The sequence below is a fragment of the Balearica regulorum genome, chromosome 1 (genome assembly GCF_011004875.1).
Source record: "Balearica regulorum gibbericeps isolate bBalReg1 chromosome 1, bBalReg1.pri, whole genome shotgun sequence".
NCBI classification, from domain to species: Eukaryota; Metazoa; Chordata; class Aves; order Gruiformes; family Gruidae; genus Balearica; species Balearica regulorum.
In genome coordinates, this window is record NC_046184.1 from 64,374,766 (window position 1) to 64,393,927 (window position 19,162).

The 19,162-nt window shown below is 47.4% G+C and overlaps 2 protein-coding genes across 4 annotated transcripts in view; one reads left to right on the top strand and one right to left on the bottom strand.

Annotated features, from left to right (window-relative positions):
• Positions 1–4,271, top strand: part of AGK (acylglycerol kinase) — a 45,574-nt gene extending 41,303 nt beyond the window's left edge. Inside the window, exon 16 of the mRNA XM_075755637.1 lies at positions 209–4,271. The gene's annotated coding sequence lies outside the window, so the exon portion shown is untranslated. The remainder of the gene's footprint in view (positions 1–208) is intronic.
• Positions 201–17,152, bottom strand: DENND11 (DENN domain containing 11). Of its 3 annotated transcripts, XR_012835877.1 has the most exons (10): positions 16,857–17,152; positions 10,748–10,847; positions 9,498–9,656; positions 8,672–8,825; positions 8,273–8,411; positions 7,671–7,802; positions 7,331–7,481; positions 6,774–6,842; positions 2,361–5,676; positions 201–885 (listed from the first exon to the last, which is right to left on the bottom strand). XR_012835877.1 is itself a non-coding variant. In XM_075755623.1 (9 exons), the coding sequence occupies exons 2-9, from the start codon at positions 10,840–10,842 to the stop codon at positions 5,481–5,483; spliced, it is 1,095 nt and encodes a 364-aa protein (XP_075611738.1). In that variant the 5' UTR covers positions 10,843–10,847; positions 17,005–17,152; the 3' UTR covers positions 201–5,480. The 3 variants fall into 3 exon arrangements, 2 of the variants coding, with proteins under 2 accessions (XP_075611738.1, XP_075611728.1); XM_075755623.1 differs by having other exon boundaries at positions 201–5,676; positions 17,005–17,152; XM_075755613.1 differs by having other exon boundaries at positions 201–5,676.
• Between the last annotated feature and the right edge of the window lie 2,010 nt (positions 17,153–19,162).

Sequence of the window (19,162 nt, forward strand, 5' to 3'; positions counted from 1 at the left end):
GTTTTTCTGCATGGTGCTAGAACCAAACCGAATGCTGTCCTTCCCTTGATTATACTGTGGAGAAACTAATTACCTAAGCTATTGGGGCAAGCACTCATCCCTTTCTTGGCTAAGATCTAGGGAGGTAGAGGCCTGCTAGTTCTTCTTAATAGATATGCTGGTGATAGGGCCTGTGTTTTGTGCTTTCTTTTGATCTGCAGTGATTAAGAGTGCCCAGCGTACCCCTGGGTCACTGTCCAAGGAATGTGTTGGCTGTGCTCTGCTCTTTTTGCTTGCCACAGAGACACCTGCAACGTTGCTCTGCAGCCACTGGCTCATTCCAAGTCAGGGGCAGTTTTCACCAACAGAGTTTTTCATCAAGGTGATGCTTCTCTAATAAAATTAGCCATGCTTTTGCTCGAGTGGCAGAAAAGACGAGGCAGCAGCCATTTCAGAAAGGTAAGCTTTAATTGTATTAAAAAATTCCCATGTTTTAGTAAGCAGTTTCTCTACGCAGCCATAGGCCTATGGGAGCAACCACACATCTGCAAGATGCGAACAACATCAGAGCTGTTAGAACTACAGCCAGCCTGCTGCAAGGGGCAAGAGGGTAAGAACTACCTTCTGGTTCATCTGCACCATTTTACAGGGAAAATGACTAATTCTCTTCTGCAGTATCACATGGCTCTCATTGCAGTGTGATTCCTTCCTTGAGGGTAACCAAGAGCTCCCTTCAAAATTGGTATTGTTAATGCTGTTTTGATCATGAGAGGATCATGAGAGACACAGGCTGATAGGTAAATATTCTTATCCGTGTAAGTTGAGTAGCTTGTATAAATACCATTCAAGTCATTTTTTCTGTTCCTCTGCAGTTCAGAGGTCTTCCAATATGGGGTGGTTCTAGACCTCTAAATTATGACATTTGGAGGGGAGGTGTGAGGAAAACATTACATAAAATAAGCAGGGGCTGAACCTGCTACCTGCAGTGTTGAGGAAAGGATGCAGCTCTCACATTTCTGTCTGACAGCAAGACAAACAACTAACTTTGTATAAACTCCAAGACAGGAAGGAGGAGTATAATCCCAGGTCTCACTCATGAAAACACTTATCCTGGCTTCAACTTACAGTCCATTCTAAATACTGTAACATAAATAAAAAGGAAGGCTAACAACCTAATGATGGACCAGCCCAAGGCACCTGTTTATTTAAACAATTGAACATTCCCATTTGAATGGCATGTTGCACTAACCAGGACCTGAAATCCTGGTTCACAGCCATTTAGTACCCTCTGGTTTAGCCAGACATATTCTGTTAAGTCAGTACATTCCAGTCCCTCACAAAAGATATTTATGTTGTCTTCTCCCATAATCACTAGACCACTAGCTTTGGGAGGTGGAAGGGTGGAAAGGAGACAGCAACTAATTTAGAAGTAATAGCTGTGATGAGAGAATTGGGGTTAGTATGCATGCTTTGTACCTAGACTTCTGCATTAGGACAGAGTGCTCTTGCCCGGCTATTCCAGAAACCACTGCCTTTTCACCTCCCAGAGCAAAGCATGCCTGTCACTTGCATAGCCTGTCACCAAGAGGGCCGTGGCTTTTCACCCATTGACTTTCACAGTTCTTAAACTGGAAGAAGTATCACAGTAACACTGCTTCACAGACCAAGCTGTACAGTAAGCCACTTTCTCTTGAAAAGGTGATGGAACTTTCTTCTGCCCTTAAGAATGCTGGATAGGCGAGCTCATCTCCTGTGACAGACATGACCTTTAGCTCTAACATGCATTGGAGTAACTACTTCATATATGCTAGAAAAGAAGGTATTGGCATGCCTCTGAGACAAATCTGAACTCTAATTCAGTAAAATGCCTTTCTTCTAGTATCCATTATAGTTCTTAGTTGTACTTGGCTCTATGCAGCTTGGCCTAACCTTGCAGGGAGAAGACTTTTGCATGATTTAAATGTCTGTCATGGTATCCCTTGTTCAGACTGAAAACCTAGCTTTTCTTCCTCTCCCAAGCTTTACCCTCCAATCCAGATAGTACAAGTAGTAATAACTCATTACTTGATTATACACTTCTAGTGCAACTTGGGTTAAGATGCAACTATGAAGCTTTTGCTCTCCTGTTTAAACTCCAGTGAGTACCAACCTAGCACCAGCAATGGCTGGATTATGACTTGGGTGTTGGAGAGGAACATACCAGACTGTGTCTACCAGGGCACAGGATATATATACATGTTACTGTAACCACCATTCAGGCTGGGCTCTGACCAGAGACAACTGACCAGAGACAACACACCAAAGAAATTAAAGGCACCACTGTAAAGGCAAAGTACTTCAAATGGAGCAGAGGATTTTTGTAGTAATTGGCAATATCCTACCTTACGTCACGCTTTCCTCCTCCCTTTAATTCAAAATACAGCAAGTAACTGTCTCCATTCCAGCTGCTAGTATTCAAAAAGCAACTAAGTGCCAAGGAGAGGATTTTAAATGTCTGCACTTAACTGTTTTACCTTGAATTGTTATCATCTCCTGCAAAGATAAGATTCAGTGAAGTTGGTTCCAAACAAAAACTGCCTGCTGAACAAGCCTTCATAGCCCAAGCTGTAGCTATTTGTATTATGTACCCATTTATCAAGGATTTTCCACATCTGACAACAATAAAAGCAGCATCTATTAGAAAAGGAGAGTGCAGGTGGAAAGTTCTTTTGCAGTGAATCAAGCAAAGAAGGGTTAGGACAGAGAAGTCTTTTTGTTCTGTTTTCTGTCTGGCAAATTCCTGACTTTTGTAGCAGTCATCTGCCAAGAGAGGCTGTAGAGAAGCAAAATTACAAGGAAGAGCAAAATAGGCTGTAGCCATCCAGCTGGGAAGTAGCATGGATCCTACTTGCACAATAATCTGCTTGCTTTGATGCTTCTGCACCCACACTACTGCTAGCAATTGAAGACCTAGTTTCTGGAAAGCAGAGGTTTAATAAATGTCAAATAGTAATTTCAGGAGGTTCTGCTTGGTAGGCTCTAGCAGTGCTGTCTAGTAGACCTGATGTTCTGACAGCTCGTGAACATAACACTCTAATGCAGGGTGTTAGAAAGCCTCTGATTGCGAAGGCTGTAAAATTTCAACAACAAATTAAAAGGTTTGTTCCTATTTAGTTCAGCAAAAGAACTACTGCCATCAAAGAGAAAAGAAAGTCATTAGCAGCTGACCACAGCTAAACTACCTAGCAAACCTTTAAGAAAGTGAGAGGAAGAAGTGCTAAAGAGTAGTTTCAGTTCCTTTTTTTTTCTACCTGAAGGAAGTTAAGTAAGTGACAGCAATACAGTGCCAGCTATACTTCCTCAGGGATCTTCATTGCAGACAGCATGTTAAAAGTGGAAGTTAGAAAAAAGAAGAAATTGTAGCTCACTTTTATACTAGAGGTGTCTATTTAAAAACAAAGCCTTTTCTTAAGGAAAAAAGAGATTGGTCTTTCCATTACATGATATTCAGCTCCATTTTTTTCCTCTTTCTCCATTTTTGCCCCCCAACCTTCTAAGGATGATTGCATTACAGTTGTGAGCAACTGGCACTATAAACAGCAGCAGCATGTTTTCTCCTGTACAAAAACATCCAAAGCCCTGAAAAAGCAGGCAAGGAAGCGACTGCTCAGAGACAGGCAGGTCACAGGAACATAATACACTGAAACTCATACCAATGAGCTGTGCAATAAGCCTTGTGAGGCCCCTGATCCTACACCTCACTAAAACCTCTGAATCCACAGCAAGCAAAACCACCCCTTTGCTGCAGATAGCCTTCAAGGAAAAACAGGATATGCCATCCTCCTTCCTTCCAGAGGGAGACAATCCACAGAGGGTCTACTTGGAGAATATTTGCTTCACCTGTTTCAAAAAAGAATTGGCAAGTGAACCTTTGGTGGTTCAGGCTCTGTCTCATCCTATAAAATGTGAGGAAAAATGGATACATCAGCTACAGATTGCATTTCTACAAACTGCAGAAAGGCTCCAAGGGTGCTGAAGCAGCAGCTAATTAGCTATAGCCATGTTTCAGGAAGAACAGATAGCTTAAAGCTGATGCTACTACTGGCAGAAAGATTTGGAGCAAAGCAGTATGACCCCACACCTAGAACCCACAGTACCATTCTTTGATTTAGCATGGTGAAAGGATTACCCTTACAGGGATAGCCTTCCTGAAGGGAACCACTGGCTCTGCGTGAACTGAATCCTATTCTTTCCACAGCACAAGAATGAGAAATGCTGTCCATCTGGTTCTACAGCTTCTCTGCTCAGGAAAAGAAACCACTTGCTGTTAGACATTTGCTTCTAGCAGCTGTGCCAGTTAAGAACACCAGAACCTCCTGCAAACTGTGAAGCTGTTCCAGTTGAAAGGCCACATACTGCTCTCTGTCTCACATAAAGCCAAAGACAGTGGCAGGCAGTGCTGAAGGCTGCTGGCCAAAAAAGAAGCGCAGCAGACAATGTTAAAACAAAGGAGTGACAAGTACCATCTGCTACAAAGGAAGGACTAGTGACATTAGAGCATACTTATTCAACTCAATCCTGTCCAGCGCTATCCAAGCTGAGGCTGGAGAGCATAGTGGCTGCAAGGTGGCTCAGTGATGTTGGTCCCTCTTAAATGGGAGACCATCTTGCTGGTTTGAAGATTTTCTGAAATCCAAAGCAGCAGGTGTGATGCAACTGAAAACCAGAGGAAGTGGAAGGAGGGATTAAGTAGAGATAGTGCTCTTCTCCAGCTATGAGATAGGTAGGTATAGTCTTTGCCAGTTTATACCATCTCAAATGCTGAAAGTGAAACCATGCTGCTTCAGTAAGTAAAGTCATGTAAGATCCTGTAGCACCCTCTTCTCCCAAACTTGCTTCTGCCATTGACGAGGAAGGGTGGCTTTATTCCAACTCAGCTGCTAAAAGTTGGGTGAGGGGTGTTTAAAGGAGTCTTGGTTTTTAGCATTGGTTTAACTGTCCCCACCACTAAACATGGTAGGACAGATGTTTTTATGAGACTGGGCCACCAACAGCCTGTGGTGAAGCTCTCTTCAGTCCCCAAGTGGAAGAGGGGATGATAGGAGGGTTTTCCAGTCAAGTCTTGAGAACTCAGCTACAGCATTTCACATTGGTCCCCATCAGACAAAGTGCTTTCCTGAAGTCTTCAGCCCTCAGGTATCCAGGCTAGGCCAAAACCTAGCTATCACTGGCAACAGTGAGGATTGGTGCAAAAGTGCCACTGGTCCTATCTAAACAAAACCAAAAAAACCCCACAAATGAAAGAGAGACAAAAACAAATCCTGGAAGAGGTACTCATTGGGAAGTTGAGGAGGAGAAAATAAAATCACATTTTGTTTTAAAATTATAAATACTCTCCATATAAAGTTATTAAATAAAATGAGATCTGTCCAGTGGCTGTGTTGAGTTCCAGTGATCCTCCTAAGCAATGTCTGGTAGTCTTTAAAAAGTGATCTTTGCTCCCCATCTCTCTTGCCCTTGGTTTAAGTGCAGCAGGGGTTGTCAATGACCAGCATAACATCAATGCCATACACTTCCAGCAGGTCCATAAGGAAATTTCGATCCCCTTGGGGATCCAAGCCCATGCCTCGTGCGTGGTCAGCTGTCAGTGTCTTGTCCTGGCTGGCTGACACCTCCATCAGCGTCTGAAATATGCGGTTGTTCTGCTCCATGAAAAACCTATAGGGTAAAGCCAGCTGAGATGATGGCACTGGACCCCAAAAAACAGGCAGCAGAGCCCCAGAACTGCATTTAAACCCCCTTTAATCATAGATCCCACCTTCTTAAGTGACACTGTAGTAGTTTCCCATCCACCCTATGGACGACCCAGAATAAACAAAGATAAAGCAGTAACTTTTAATTTATAGCTATGCTTCTATCTGGCTGATTTATGGTAGGCATTTCACTCTTCAGAAGCAAGCCACATTACCAGCTAATGTGTACTTTGTGGTAACCAAGTGGGTACATCAGACCTATAGCTCCCATAACGCAAGGGAGGAAACAGTGTCATCATCCATCCAGTGAGCCACTGGGTAAATACATTCTCAAGACTGGAGCAGAACACAGCAGTGAGAGCTGCTACTTACCTAGAGCTTTTCTAGGAACATGCAAGGCTGTTCAGAAAAGAGCTCTGACTACATCTATGCAGCTCAACGATCAGAGCTCTGCCCTGACAGCCCTTCACACAATTTCACCCCATTACTTCTCGCCTGCTGCAGACTGTGAACAATAGCAACAGGCAGTGAAGGTGGTAGAGGTTTTCATCTAATTCCATACCTCATACTCTACACCCAGTTCTGGTTCCTCCATTTGCCAAGTACAAAGACAGCCACATTAATGGGCCAATCCTTCACACGCAGGTCTTTTCTCCCCCTCTGTACCTCCCCACAGCATGGTACAGTGCCTGCTTCCCGCAGGCATTGTGCTTTCCAGAGCCAAATGTTCTGGCATGACAAGTCCTATGGTGCTTATGTTTTCAGAAATGGGAGGGGATTTTTGCATTTCTAATTAATTGGTTTTTTAAAATTCCCTTCTCCCTCCCAGCATTTAAGAGACCCCAGTGGAGATGAATGTGGCTTCTCAAATTGAAAGGAAGGAAGATGATCTGAAGAGGAAGAGCCAGTTTGATTCTTGGATCCCCAGTGGAAGAGAGCTGACTATGGAATTATGTTAACTGTGATGTTTCATAATATGCCAAACCAGTGCAACATGAAATCAGCGAAAGGGGCTCCCTAAACCTAACAGCGACCAACTACGTATTAGCAGTAGTCACTCACAAGATGAAAAGGTCCTCTTCACAGGAGCTACAATCCTCACCCACTTCTTGAGAATACATTAACATCTGCCTGAGAGAAGGGAGACAGATTAAATGCACGTACCTACTGTGAACCTCAAAGCATTATGAGAAGACAAGGATTACAGTGGAAAACTTCACATCCATTTCTTGGAGACCAATCAGACTAGCACTGCTGCCCCGATACCTGAGGCAACAGAGGAGTCTTTATAAGGCCTTGGACTAGAAATCAGGCTATATTTTCAGTTCTGCTACTGATCAGTGGTGAACCAATGATGAGTCACAACCTTTGCTTCTCTTCCCACCTTCTATCTGCTCCATCAGCTCACTGGCAGAGTAATTGTATGTGTGCAGAGTGCCCAGGGGCTCTCGTACCAGTCAGCTACAGTGGAACCAGAATCTCAAAGAGATGAGCTGAAGTAGTGGAAAACTTTGAAAATACTAAGGCAAGAAGGAAAGTACAAAGGAGCAGTGTCCTCTTTATCCCACATTGCACTGTTCTCCTATCAGGACCAGGACCACCCAGATATCTATTACTACCTCTGGTCATTCAGCCGTCGGTACTTCTCCTTGTCAGCACTGTTAATTTTCAGGAGTGGTTGCAGATGCTCGTGATGTGTCTTCACATTCTGGTTGTCCACATAGACATCGTAGAGATCCCGTTTCTCCTCAAAGATCTTTTCTGTTGTACCTGCCAAAATCAGAGAAGATTTTCAGAGCAGCACGTTTCTTTTCCAGTAGACCAACTGTTCTCTCCTGCTTTTGTAGTTAGTCATTCCACGCACATCCTATTTCTCATCAGTTTTATTCCACAGTCTGGTGTCTCAAGACATTTTGCAGCCTGCAGTTAAAAACGTCATGCCTAATCCATCATACTTACAGGCCACATATGATACTTCTGTCTCCAGCATTTCTATGTCTGCCACATTCACATAGAAGAATGGTTTGGACTCTGGGACAGTTCCTCCAAGACCAGGCAGAGAAACATTGGCAAGGCAACAGCAGCAATACACTGCGGACAAGAGAAGTACATCCTGAGATGCTTTCAGTATTCCCTCAAGGGCATTCTGAACCCCGCTCACGCAGTTCTCCCGCACACTTCTATGAAAACAATGGTGAGAGCTTTGAAATGCCCCCGAACACCAGAATTTCTCAAGTGGGGACATCCTGGTTTGGATAGGAAATAATCCGTTCTCCCATAGGAATCCCGTGTTCTAGATTCCACAAATTCATTCAGCACTCTTATTTTCTTGTGTTGACAGGAACTGTATTTGACAGTGCCAGGTATGTCCTTACCTGAAAGGCCTGCAAAAAAGCGTTTTGTAGGAAATGGGTAAATGCAGGCTGAACGGTGTCTTCACAAGGAATGGTCGCAATGGATTTTGAAGACCTGCAGGATGTCTATCCCCTCAGTACCCACACACATTTCTGCAGTGCTTCAGCCTACTAGATCAGAGCTCTGTGGTGTCCCTGGAAACATACCTCTATAGCAGACAACTCCAACTGGGGGTGGTGAAAATATCAATATGCGCTTGCGTAGCAGGGCAAACTTCCAGAGGACAAGGATCTGCTCACCGAAGAATTTGATGAACTGAGACATACAGCCAGCAGGGTGTGTGATCTGCAGGTGGAGGGAAAGGGAAGAAAACAGCTCAGAGGTGAAACAGGGACACATGCACAGATGCTAAGTCTAAATGTGGGAGCAAGACCAGCACACAGCAATGACACAGAACTGCAGCTTGTTACAGTTCAAGTAACAAAATCTTATCTAAAGCAGCCTACAAAGCGCTGGAGTGACTGATTATATAAAGAAGTATGAAACACCAGCAAGGAGCAGCAGCACACTGCACGTTCTGGCAAGCCTCAGAGCACCTGCCTCACCTTCATCTCTGGGTACATGTATCTGTGGATGGACGGCAGCCAGTGGACAGGCTGCTGAGAGGTGGGGGTGCCCTTGCTGTCAGGGAGAACTCCTTTCTTGTCATCATAGAACGCCTCTAGATGGGAATAGTGCCCTGGCATCTCCAGCTGGTGTCTGGAAAAGAAAGGAAAAAAGGGGAGATCTGTAGTGTTTCCAGGCTTATTTAGCGCCTTGCCCCCAGCCAACATCTGCTTTCCTAGCTGGCAAAGGAGCCCTGGGTGCCTCAGTTGCACAGACTGATCCAGGAGGGCAGCCAAAGCACCAGGAGTAACACCAGCTTTCAGTGCAGCCAGAGAACACAGGCAAGACTGAAGCAGACAGCGAGCTGATGTATGCATAGGACTGATCCTGTTTTAAAATATGCTCAGGTATGAACAGCTTTCCCTTCTACCATCACCATTTTCCTTGCAAGGCCCACTCAACACAGCTGAGGCACACACCTAGCCAGATGACCATCGTAGGTTTAGAAGCCTTTTGTAAAGGCTTTTCAGAAGGAGAAAAGGGGAACAACTTGTCCTCTCAACTCTTGCCTTGACACGTCCCCACAAAATAAGCAGGGTTTCAATAGCATCTGACTGGCCTGTTAGCAATGAACAGACTGCTGCTAATCAGTTCCTTCCATGTTTCCTTCCTGTTGTGAACCTGTAACTCTGGAGTAGTTATTCAAAGAAACCATAGCTCAGCATTGTAGCCAAATTCTTACTCACACCTAAAACCGCTCTCCATCCAGGCAATGTTACCTCTCCCAGGTGGGGAGCGGCCAGTCCCATTCCCAGGGAAACTTACCTGACCTGGTTCTCCAGGAAGTGCATGTACCTATACAGCAGGGTGTAGGAAGGGGAGAGAATCCCCACTGACTTCATGCGGGCACCACGCTCTAACTCACTCTCCACGGGCATGTTGGCAAAGCAGGCCAGGCCAAAACAGAGCCCTTTCCGGAAATAACTGGGAACAAACATTTGACAGAAAGGTTTATGTTAAAAACAGGAGAGGGGAAGAAATTAAGGTAACTGACTGCTAAAAATACTCATTTGGGAACACAGTTCCTTCTTTAGGAAACCCCCTGGAATCCCACCCTGCTGTCTGAAGGGATGAGGGCAGGCCTTGCGTGCCCTTGCATTCTCAGGAACAAGACAGGGCATTTAAGGGAAGAGTTCCCAGTGCCTCTACCACTAAAGCCCCTACCAGCCATGTCACAGGCTGGTAAAGAACACAAGTAGGGAAAGAACTTCTGAAGCAGACTTAACAGAGAATGCAGGACCCAGTCAATGCACCACCCTTCTTCCAAGGAAGAAGGTCCTGCAGTACATGAAGCTGTGAGTACAGTCTAGTTACCTAGTCATATTTTCAGTGCCAGCACATTGAGGCATACTCCAGCTGAGTGCAAGGGTTCAGTTCACGTGCCTTTGAGAAAGTAACTGTTATTCCTGACCAAAAGGAATTGTGACACTGCAATTCATTGCAAAACATTGCTGCATTGCAACACTGGGTTAATAAAAGTATGGGAACACAGAAAATTTCTAGCTTATGCCCTTCCACTGAAGGAAGGAGCTAGCAAATAAGAAAGTGAGCAAGGACTGTTTATCCCAACACTTAAAGGATCCAAAAGCACTGGCAGAATTAAGAACCTTTTCCTAAGTCCAGTTCCTGCAAAATCCTTCTGGTTTCAGTTCTGCCATTCTTTCCCCTTCACCCTGGGCATCAGCAGACAGTCCCAAAAGTGGCAGTGCAGTACAGTTTGCCCAATACACATTAAAATTTGCACACCACTGAGAAGCTGGCCTGCCCCATTCACCAGTTGACCTCCGCAGCCAATGCTGTCATACAACAGATCCCACACAGCTAGCTGGTACTCCATATGATGTTGCGAGTATCTGAAGAGTATCTTTGGCTCAGCTAGATACAGTTTAGCAGCACATTTACACAGGAACTTAACTTTATAGATGGTATTTTTCTTGCATGTTCTGAATTAAGGGATGGTGGTGTAGTTGTATGGCTAAGCGAAAGAAGTAGTAATATAGATCAGACATACTCACATGAAATCTGACTGGATTTTGTGGGACCCGCTTGCCATGGATTTGAATTCCACACCTTCTAAATCAATGTCTTGTGGTAAACACCACTCCACCATGTTGCCTGCAGAGAAGCAAATTGATTTGGGTAAGCACAGTATTCCCTTTTAAAGGGCAAACACCAGCAACACCAGGTTGTTGCTTTTACATCACTGGGATGCCAGTAACAGTGCACTAACGCAACTCCTGAACTCCTAAATTGTCATAGACAGTAGCTGACATACTACACTCTGCAGATCTCTTGCAAACGTTACTTGTTGCAGCACAACACCCAGATATTTCAGAACTTCTGGAGCTGTTTCTGAAGCTAGTGCTATTTTGTGGGTTTATCCTTTATACAGTTAATCACAGAGCAGGTACAATTTTACCTGACAGTGGATGAGCTATGGTATAAATGCTGTGCCATTCAGGCTGTTGGCATGAGTATCCGATATACAAAGAACTCAAAGTATAGACTGCTGCTCTTTAGGCTGAGTTTCTGTGATAGCTCATTCCACCATCAACATCCTCCTTTGACTATGCTTGGCAGGGCTGGTCAAACAGGAACCCCTAAGCCAGCATCCCAAACATCACTACTTCTCCCTGGAATTTCTCCTGTTTAGTTTAGGATAGCAGGAGTTAGCTGAAGCTTTATATGGAGGCTGAGGTGATCCAAGTACGGCAACATGTTTGTGCATACTAGAATAACTAAAAAAATAGGCACATAAATTACAAGCTAGATGAAGATTAGCAAACACCTGCCACCTGCCAACCCAGCCAGAAAGCGTGCAGTTGTTCAGTGGAAAAGGCCACCTGAGGTGCCTGATCCTGGAACAGATGATATCAGGGAAGTCACAAGAAGTCCCCAAAGCTGATGAAGTCCTGCCCTGCCACTGGCAAGTTTACCAAAGACAAAAAAGGGGGGGCTTCTCAGGCTTTCCCATGCCAGCACTTCAGAGCCAACCCGCTCAGCTGGATGCTCCCACTGCATCAAGATGCACTCCAGGTTTACTCACTGAGTTCCTGTTCTCTGTCAGCTTGGCCATAGCAACAGCATTTGAAGTAATGTGACTTCATTTTAACGACAAAGCAAAGAAACATTCTTTAGTATAATGCAATGCCAGATGCACTGTGACGATGCTTTCTACTGGTACGGTCCTTCCACCACCCTCTGGGGTAAGCATCCCTGCTGCGCTTACATGGACAGCGTACGTTTGGAAGGGCCTTATGCTCAGCTGAGACTTTTAGAGATATTTAAATATGAGGCCTCATTTCTGAAGCCTGTCGTGTCATTACTCATACTGCACAAGTATATGCATGCACAGGAATTGGGCTTAGCAACTGACATTTAAATAGGCTATTTTTCTTCTCACATCAATACTGTATTCAGCAGACCTCCCCAACCCTGCCTGGCAAGGACTTCAAAAAAACAACAGTGTTAAATGTGGCAACAGGAGAGGTTTTGCATCCAACCAACCACTTCTAGTCCACAAGTAGACCTCTCCTGCAGAGCCGGGCTGGCTGGGGAGCAGCAGCAGCCTCGTGACCCTGAGCACAGCTCTGTGCAATCACACACGAAACCACAGAGCTCTGCTGTAAAGCATCTTTGCCTCTGAGGCGTGTGAAAGGCTGGCAGAGAAAGCCAGTGACATCATGCCAGCCTGCGCGGTCCCCTGTAGGTTTGCATATTATATATAGATGTTGGCTTTGTTGTTTGGGGTTTTTTTTGTGTTGTGTTGGTTTTCTTTTTAAAGGCACAAGAAGACCCTTCCTTGAAAGAGTGAAGAAGTCAACTCTCAAGACTGTTGCCTCTTAACCACAAAATTGTGGTTAAAGCCAGATCCACTTTTAAGTCTTGCATCGCAGAGAATCACCTATTGGTCATTACCTATAGATTAAAAGATCAATATACAAGAGTGCCATCGAGCAAAGGAAACTGTTTGACTTTGTTCAGTTTAGTCAGAAACACTACTGTCAGGTACAATATCCACTACAGAGGTGTTTAAGTGGCCATGGCCCAAACAATGTTTGTTCTGCAGCAGTAAGGAAGGAAAAGACGCCTTGAAACAGATCCTTACCCTACGTGTAACCACAAAATCAGCTCGCATATCAGGCAGCTAATTTTTTTTCTGGGATCTGTCACAAGCAACCCACACCTGCGCTCCTGGCAGCTCCTCACGCCACCTTGCCCTATGAACGTACGGGCGACGTGGCAGTCGGAGAACAAACACAGAGATAAAAAAAAAATAAGAAAGTCAGTCTGGTGAAACAGTAGAGCAAACAAAGGAGAGACTTCACCCAGACGTGATAGCAACTGCCAGCCTGCCCGAGAAACCGGAGGAGGAAGGAGGGAGCAATATTGTAGAAAAACAGGAAGCATTGCCCTTCTCTGCGCAGAAAGCGGCTCTCGTGCACAGGAAACTTTCCAAGTAAGAGCCACCCCACATGAGAGAGCAGGTAAGTGGTTTTGCTGAGAGTCAAATCTGCAGATCTGGAGATCTCTTGGGAGCTATCTCCCAGCTCCAGGCCAGGTCAGAAACAGCACTCTCACTTTCTGGTGTGCAAAGTTAAGGATGTTCTTCCTCTTTCTCTTGTATTTTCTCTCCCCTGAATTTTCACATCCTTACAGAAATGATGATGGCACTAGCATTTGGTGGTCATCACCTGGCCTTCCTCACCATTAGATGTTTCCAAAGATCTTTAGGGTCCCCAGCCATGCAATGCTGCCATGCTGTACCAGGACACAAGAAGCACAAAGTGTGACCTAGCTGTCACACTGGCTCCGTTTCCTGCATGGAAGAATTGTGGGACAGAAAACCAGAATATTTGTGTGTTCACTGGTGCAAACCAGATTATGTCACTCTCTTTCCTCCTCATCTCCCTCCATTACTCACATCACCCTTCAAGCCAACAGACAGTGTGGGACCACCACAAAGTTGACTACCATCATCTCCATCACAGAAAAAGGGCTAAGAAGATTCAGCCTCTTTTCAACTATTCTGATCTGACAGAGCTGATGTAGCCATGGAGTTTGCTCCATCTTTCTTTATCTCCCTCCCAAAGCAAAATTTATTGTTCTAGTCTTTTTCACTTGGTTTACCCAAGACAAGTCTTGGAATGCACACATGCTCCAGCCTAATGCCAAGTAGGTCACACCTACCAGATATATCCCCATTGCTGCCCAAGATAGTGTTGGGTCTTCTGTTACTACCTGCCCAAGGGAACATCCACACTAGGAAATCCAGCAGCCGCGTTAAAGCCCCTTGTGACCGAGCTCTTTAAGGGGCAGTGTTCGTGCAGACCTGCTGTTCATGCTTTTTGAAGTGTAAGAGCATTCCCAACTCATCACTCCCTGAAGGGGGGAACTGCCAAAAAGCAAGGAGCAGCGAGAAGATGGCATGGTTGGCCATTCTGCACGTAATTTACAGTTCACTTTCTGCATTAGTGAACGAGCTGCCTTCTCAAGTGCCACAAGATTCACCATGCTGGAAGTAGGGACAGCACCACTGCTTTAGAAGCTGCCTCTGGCTCTTAGGTTCAGCCACTCACACGAGCATCGACAGAGTCCCAGGGATACCAGAACCGTAACAGTGGCCTGGCAACCCCATAACCTACCCTCATGAACTCATCCAACTGCTAGACACACTGAGCTTGTCTGCTTCAAGCCCTTCTAAATGTAGGAGAAAAGCTGTTATGTTCTCCATTAGCGTAGTAACCACTTCATCCTTCCTCAGGAAAACACCTCTCACCCAATTGCTTGCCTGTATTTGAGTAGACATTACCTGGCATAACTACCCTCCCAGCCACCACCAGAAATTCTGCCTTTCACATGCCTGAGCAAGCTACCAAAGGTCTACTGTGATTTTCCTGGGCAGGATTAAGCGGGTTTCCAGCTCAGACACTGACTGGATGATCTCCTTTAACTCACATGCAAGGACCCAATACCCTTGTGAACATTACAGAAGTCCTTAGTCCTTTCTGCCATCCGACATGGTTACCCAGGAATTCCCATATCCTCTTTCTGACCGTAGCAAGGTCACACCACTGGAGCTTCAAGATCTTTTCTCCAAGTCCACATTGTCCATAGAGCACTTTGCCCTTCACCTGTGAAGATGACATTTGCTGATGTGTTCCTCAGTCCTATCATGCTCCTTACATCCAGCATCCACATTGAGTAGCAGCGGGAGGCTGAATCTTCCTGGACTTGACAGACTACTCCAAGGCTGATGACAACCAGCATTAACTGCACATCAGATGTGAGAAGAGCTGTTTCCCAACTTTCCCTGGACTTCATTCAAAGCAACAGCTGGTTCAGACAAACTCCTGAGAAAGCTCAGCCTTCTGCCAACCAAGAAAATCTCACCATTTCATAGAAGGCATATGCTCTCAGATTGAAAGACAACCTGCTGTTGCTGCAGTCATCCGGACTCTTCCATGTTTTGGATACTTAGGAGAAACACCTCTCCTTTCCATCTCCTGATGGAAAGATAACATCCAATCTCAATTTGAATTTTGATGAGCCAAGAGCCTCCGACCTCTAGACACCTCTTTCTGGTGCAGCATGAAATGGGTAACTTCTTGAAAGCCCTTTGGTGTTTCAGGACACAGGGGCAGTGTGCACTTCTGACAACACATTGCAATTGGGGGTCCATTCTCTTCACTACTTCCTTGGAATTTTCAGTTCAGGACGGGATTCAGTCTTCACTATCAGGGTCCTCCTGCTTCCACTGAAGAACCCCACCATGCTTTACGGAGCTCTTTCCTATCTAGTACTTTTGCTATTGATTTGCTAAGAAAATGTCTGTCTACAGCGCGATGAGGAGCTCACTTCCAGAGGTGGATGCAAACAGGCTCCTGCATCTCTCAAGCTACTTCCTAAAGTTTCTGTTTGTACCAAAACTATGCCCCACTCTTGCCTTTGCAACCCAGGTTGGCGCCAGGCAGCCAAAAGACCCAACGATCTGTCAGGACACATCAGACTCCTAAGCACAGTACCTGCATGAACAGATGTGAGGCGGGTGCTAGCTCTCTGTCTGTGTCATAATATCCTGTTTTGCAGATACTGCTAGAGCAGCAAGACTAAGAAAACAAGATTAAGATGTTGTCTGAAATGCTGATTTGAAGACTCGAAATGAATAACCTCGGTCAATAAAAGAAGTGATACAACACCAAAGTCTGACAGTGCCAAGGGAGATGGATATGACAGTGAAAGGTAGAAAATACGTTCCCTTGCCCCTCTCCCCTGCCCCCCTGGATCGCAGCACCGCAAAGCATTAAGAGTCCAGAGATCCCACCAGAGGCCAGACTCTAAACGCACAGGTCACCAAGAAATACACAGTCGAGCTGCTGCTGCTGGGGATCATACCCTGCATGCCTGCCAGATCTACGCTTGCCGTAACCGCTATCCATCACCGATAGCTGCAGGCAGGTCTACGCCACGGCATGGAGGCAGAAGGATGCTCTGAGATGCCGCTAACAGGTTGGTGCCCCCCAGGCAGCGGCACGGCACCGGGCAGAGGTTCAGCCCGGTGAGGCCTGGATGCTGTGCAGGGCGCAGGGGGTGCCCCACGCTGTCCCCGTAAGCCCAGTCCTGTGTCCCACTGAGGAGCAGAGGTATGCCCGTTCCTGCCCTGGTCACTGGCTCTCCTCGGAGCGGCACCAGGAGCGGCACCTTCCTCCCGTCACAAGTTCCTCTCGGCGGGATGGAGATCAAGTGCAATCCCCCTTATACTCGGTTTTTGGCAAACCCCCGCGGCTCCTGGTCCCCCGGCGCCCAGTGCTCCTCGGGAGGCCGGCCGCGGCACGGGGGACCGGCAGCCGTGCCGTGAAGCAACGACTCCCGTCGGGGCAGAGGGCAGCCCGGCTCCCGCAGGCCGCTCTCCACCGGACTCCGGCGACGCTGCTCTCAAACTCGGCGGGGGGAGCGGTCCCCGCGGGCGGAGGGATGGAAGCAGCGGGCGCCGCACGGGACCCGCAGCCCGGCCCCGGCCCGCATCCATCTTACGCCAGCGGCACCGGGAGCCCCAGGCCCGGCCACTGCAGGCCCCGGCCCGGCCCCCCGCGCCCCGGCCCGCCCGCCCCTGGCGCCCCTCACCCGTGCGGGGGTCGAAGGTGACCACGAAGACGGCCACGATCTGGTCCTCCTCCGCCTCCACCGGCCCCGCCGCCTCCGCCGGCCCCGCGCCGTCCCACGGAGCCGCGCTCCAGCCGCTGCCGAGCCGCCGCCCGCCGCCGCTGCCCACCTCAGCCGCGGGCAGCGGCGCCGACACGGCGGGGCCCTCGGCCCAGAAGAGCAACGGCGCCTCGTCTGCACGCTCCACCATGGCCGCGGCCCCCCGCGCGCACGGCGCCGAGCCGAGCCGAGCCGCACCCCCCGCACCGCACCGGCCGCCGGCGGGGGGCGGCTCCGGGGCGGGGACGCAGCGGGGGCGGGGACGCGGAGGGCCACGCCCCAGTGGCGGAGGAGGCGGGGCCGGACAGAGAGGGGAGGGGCGTGCCGCGCGGGGCGGGGCGGGGCGGGGCGCTGCGGGCACTGCGCGCGCGGGGTGGGGGCAGCGGCCGGGGCGAGCGGCGGGAGGTGCCCGAGCGGTGGCCTGGCCCGGCCCGGGGGGGGGTCTTGGGGTCTGTGCTCTCCAGTGCCAGCTCCTGGAGGGGCGCGGGGGGCTCCCCAAGACAAGGCACCCCACCGGCCCCTGCCTTAATTCCTCCCGGGGGCAGAGCCGCGAAGCTCGGCCGGCTGCCGGCCTTCTGTGCCCCCCGCTCCAAGGCAGGCCAGCTGCCTCTTTGAGCAGGAGCGCTAAGGGGAGCCCTGAGTGAGCCCGGGGAGCTGGGCAGAGCAGCCTCAGGGCCAGGAACGGGGCAGGCTCCCGCACCCCCAAATGGCGGCCAAGTGTGGAAACTGCAAGCTGCAAATCTGAGTCGATGATACTGATCCGGTATACGCTGGTGTGTGTATATATGTATCCATACGTGCTATAGAAGGATGTGAAACAGTTTTCAGAGGAACAGGCAGAATCGGCTTGAGGCTGAAAGATGGAGACACAGTAAGACCAAAGCATGCACAGGCAGCCAACTTCTGGGTAATTACCATCCTCAATACGCTACCACCGATGTCATTAAGTGTCATTAGGTTTAACTTGGTTCCCTAGGACTTTCTGATTAATTGAATTACCCAATTAAGCAGGCCACAATTAAAGGGAAGATATTGTCATAAAAGCCTTAATTGTCTAACTTTTTTCCTGTTGAGCAGCTCTGAGTGTTCAATACGCCATTAAGAACTCATAATCCAGTTTCCTCAACAGTCAGTAGATTTGGGTTTTTTCTCTTTTTTTTTTTTTTTTTTTTTTATTTGGTAAGATTAGCATCTATGTGCTGTGAGCTTTATTTCAGACAGCTTTGTTTCACAAAGCCCATGCACAAGTTTACTTTGCAGAGCTATAAACCGCAGTAGGTGGTGTTTAGCAGATGGAGTTTTTCATGGAAGGTGACTGGTGAAGAAAAAAACCAGAACAAACCCTGCACAATATTTTGTTACTGTATAAAGAAAGGCCAGATTCTGCAAATACATGGCCACATGCTTCGCTTTAACTATATAGACAGTGTCAAGCTACATTTTGATGAATATTTTTTTGCATGTCAGTGATGCTAAAGTGACAGCTCATTTCTCTCTTCTCCTCTCCTTCATCCCTGCAGTGGTGCTGGCACAAATGTCAGTCTGTCCCCAGCGATCCAGGCGGAGGAAACAAATCCTGAATAAAAATTCTTCCACAACCCGCGTGGCCATTTGTGGTGCAGAGCAGTTCCTGGTTCCCTTTGCCGTGCGGTCGCCCCAGCGTCGCCCCAGCAGGAGAGAGAGGATGGAGCGGGGACAGCAGCAAGTGATGGGGCGTAGAGGCTGCCAGCGCTGGCTCTGAGATACACGAAATGTCATCACCCTCCGAGCTCTCGGCTTTTGGTGACAAAGCCCTCATGGGACAAGAGACACGGTGGCACCAGAGCTATTTATGCTGCTCTGACCAGCAACTTGGGCCAGAGGGCACACCGTTTGTTAGATGCATACAAAAGCCAAAGGGCACATTTTCTACTCAATTATTTCACCAAAATAGAAAATACCTAGGCCGGGAGGTAATATGACCCTTTTAGGAGTAAAAACTCTCCTTCAACAGAAAATTAACACATTTTCCCTCCAACTGAGGGCTGAGAAAATTGTTGTCAGATCTTTGAGCAGTCCTCTAGAAAAAATATGAAATTAAAATGTGGTGGCTTTTAGTTGGAAGATGCAAGATGAACAAGTTGGTCCTTCTTTATACAGCAAGTCTAACTTTTCTCCTTTATATATCACATTCCTTCTTAGAAAAATGGATACTGCCTATAGACCCTAAGGGAAAAAAAAAAAGAAAA

Bases quoted from the DNA above. Each gene is read 5' to 3' on its own strand.
- DENND11 (XM_075755613.1), bottom strand. From the start codon at position 17,085: ATGGTGGAGCGTGCAGACGAGGCGCCGTTGCTCTTCTGGGCCGAGGGC. The intron at 8,412-8,671 runs GTGAGGCAGGTG...CTCCACCTGCAG, and splicing joins ACATGTACCCAGAGATGAAG to ATCACACACCCTGCTGGCTG. The intron at 7,482-7,670 runs GTAAGTATGATG...TGATTTTGGCAG, and splicing joins AGAAGTATCATATGTGGCCT to GTACAACAGAAAAGATCTTT.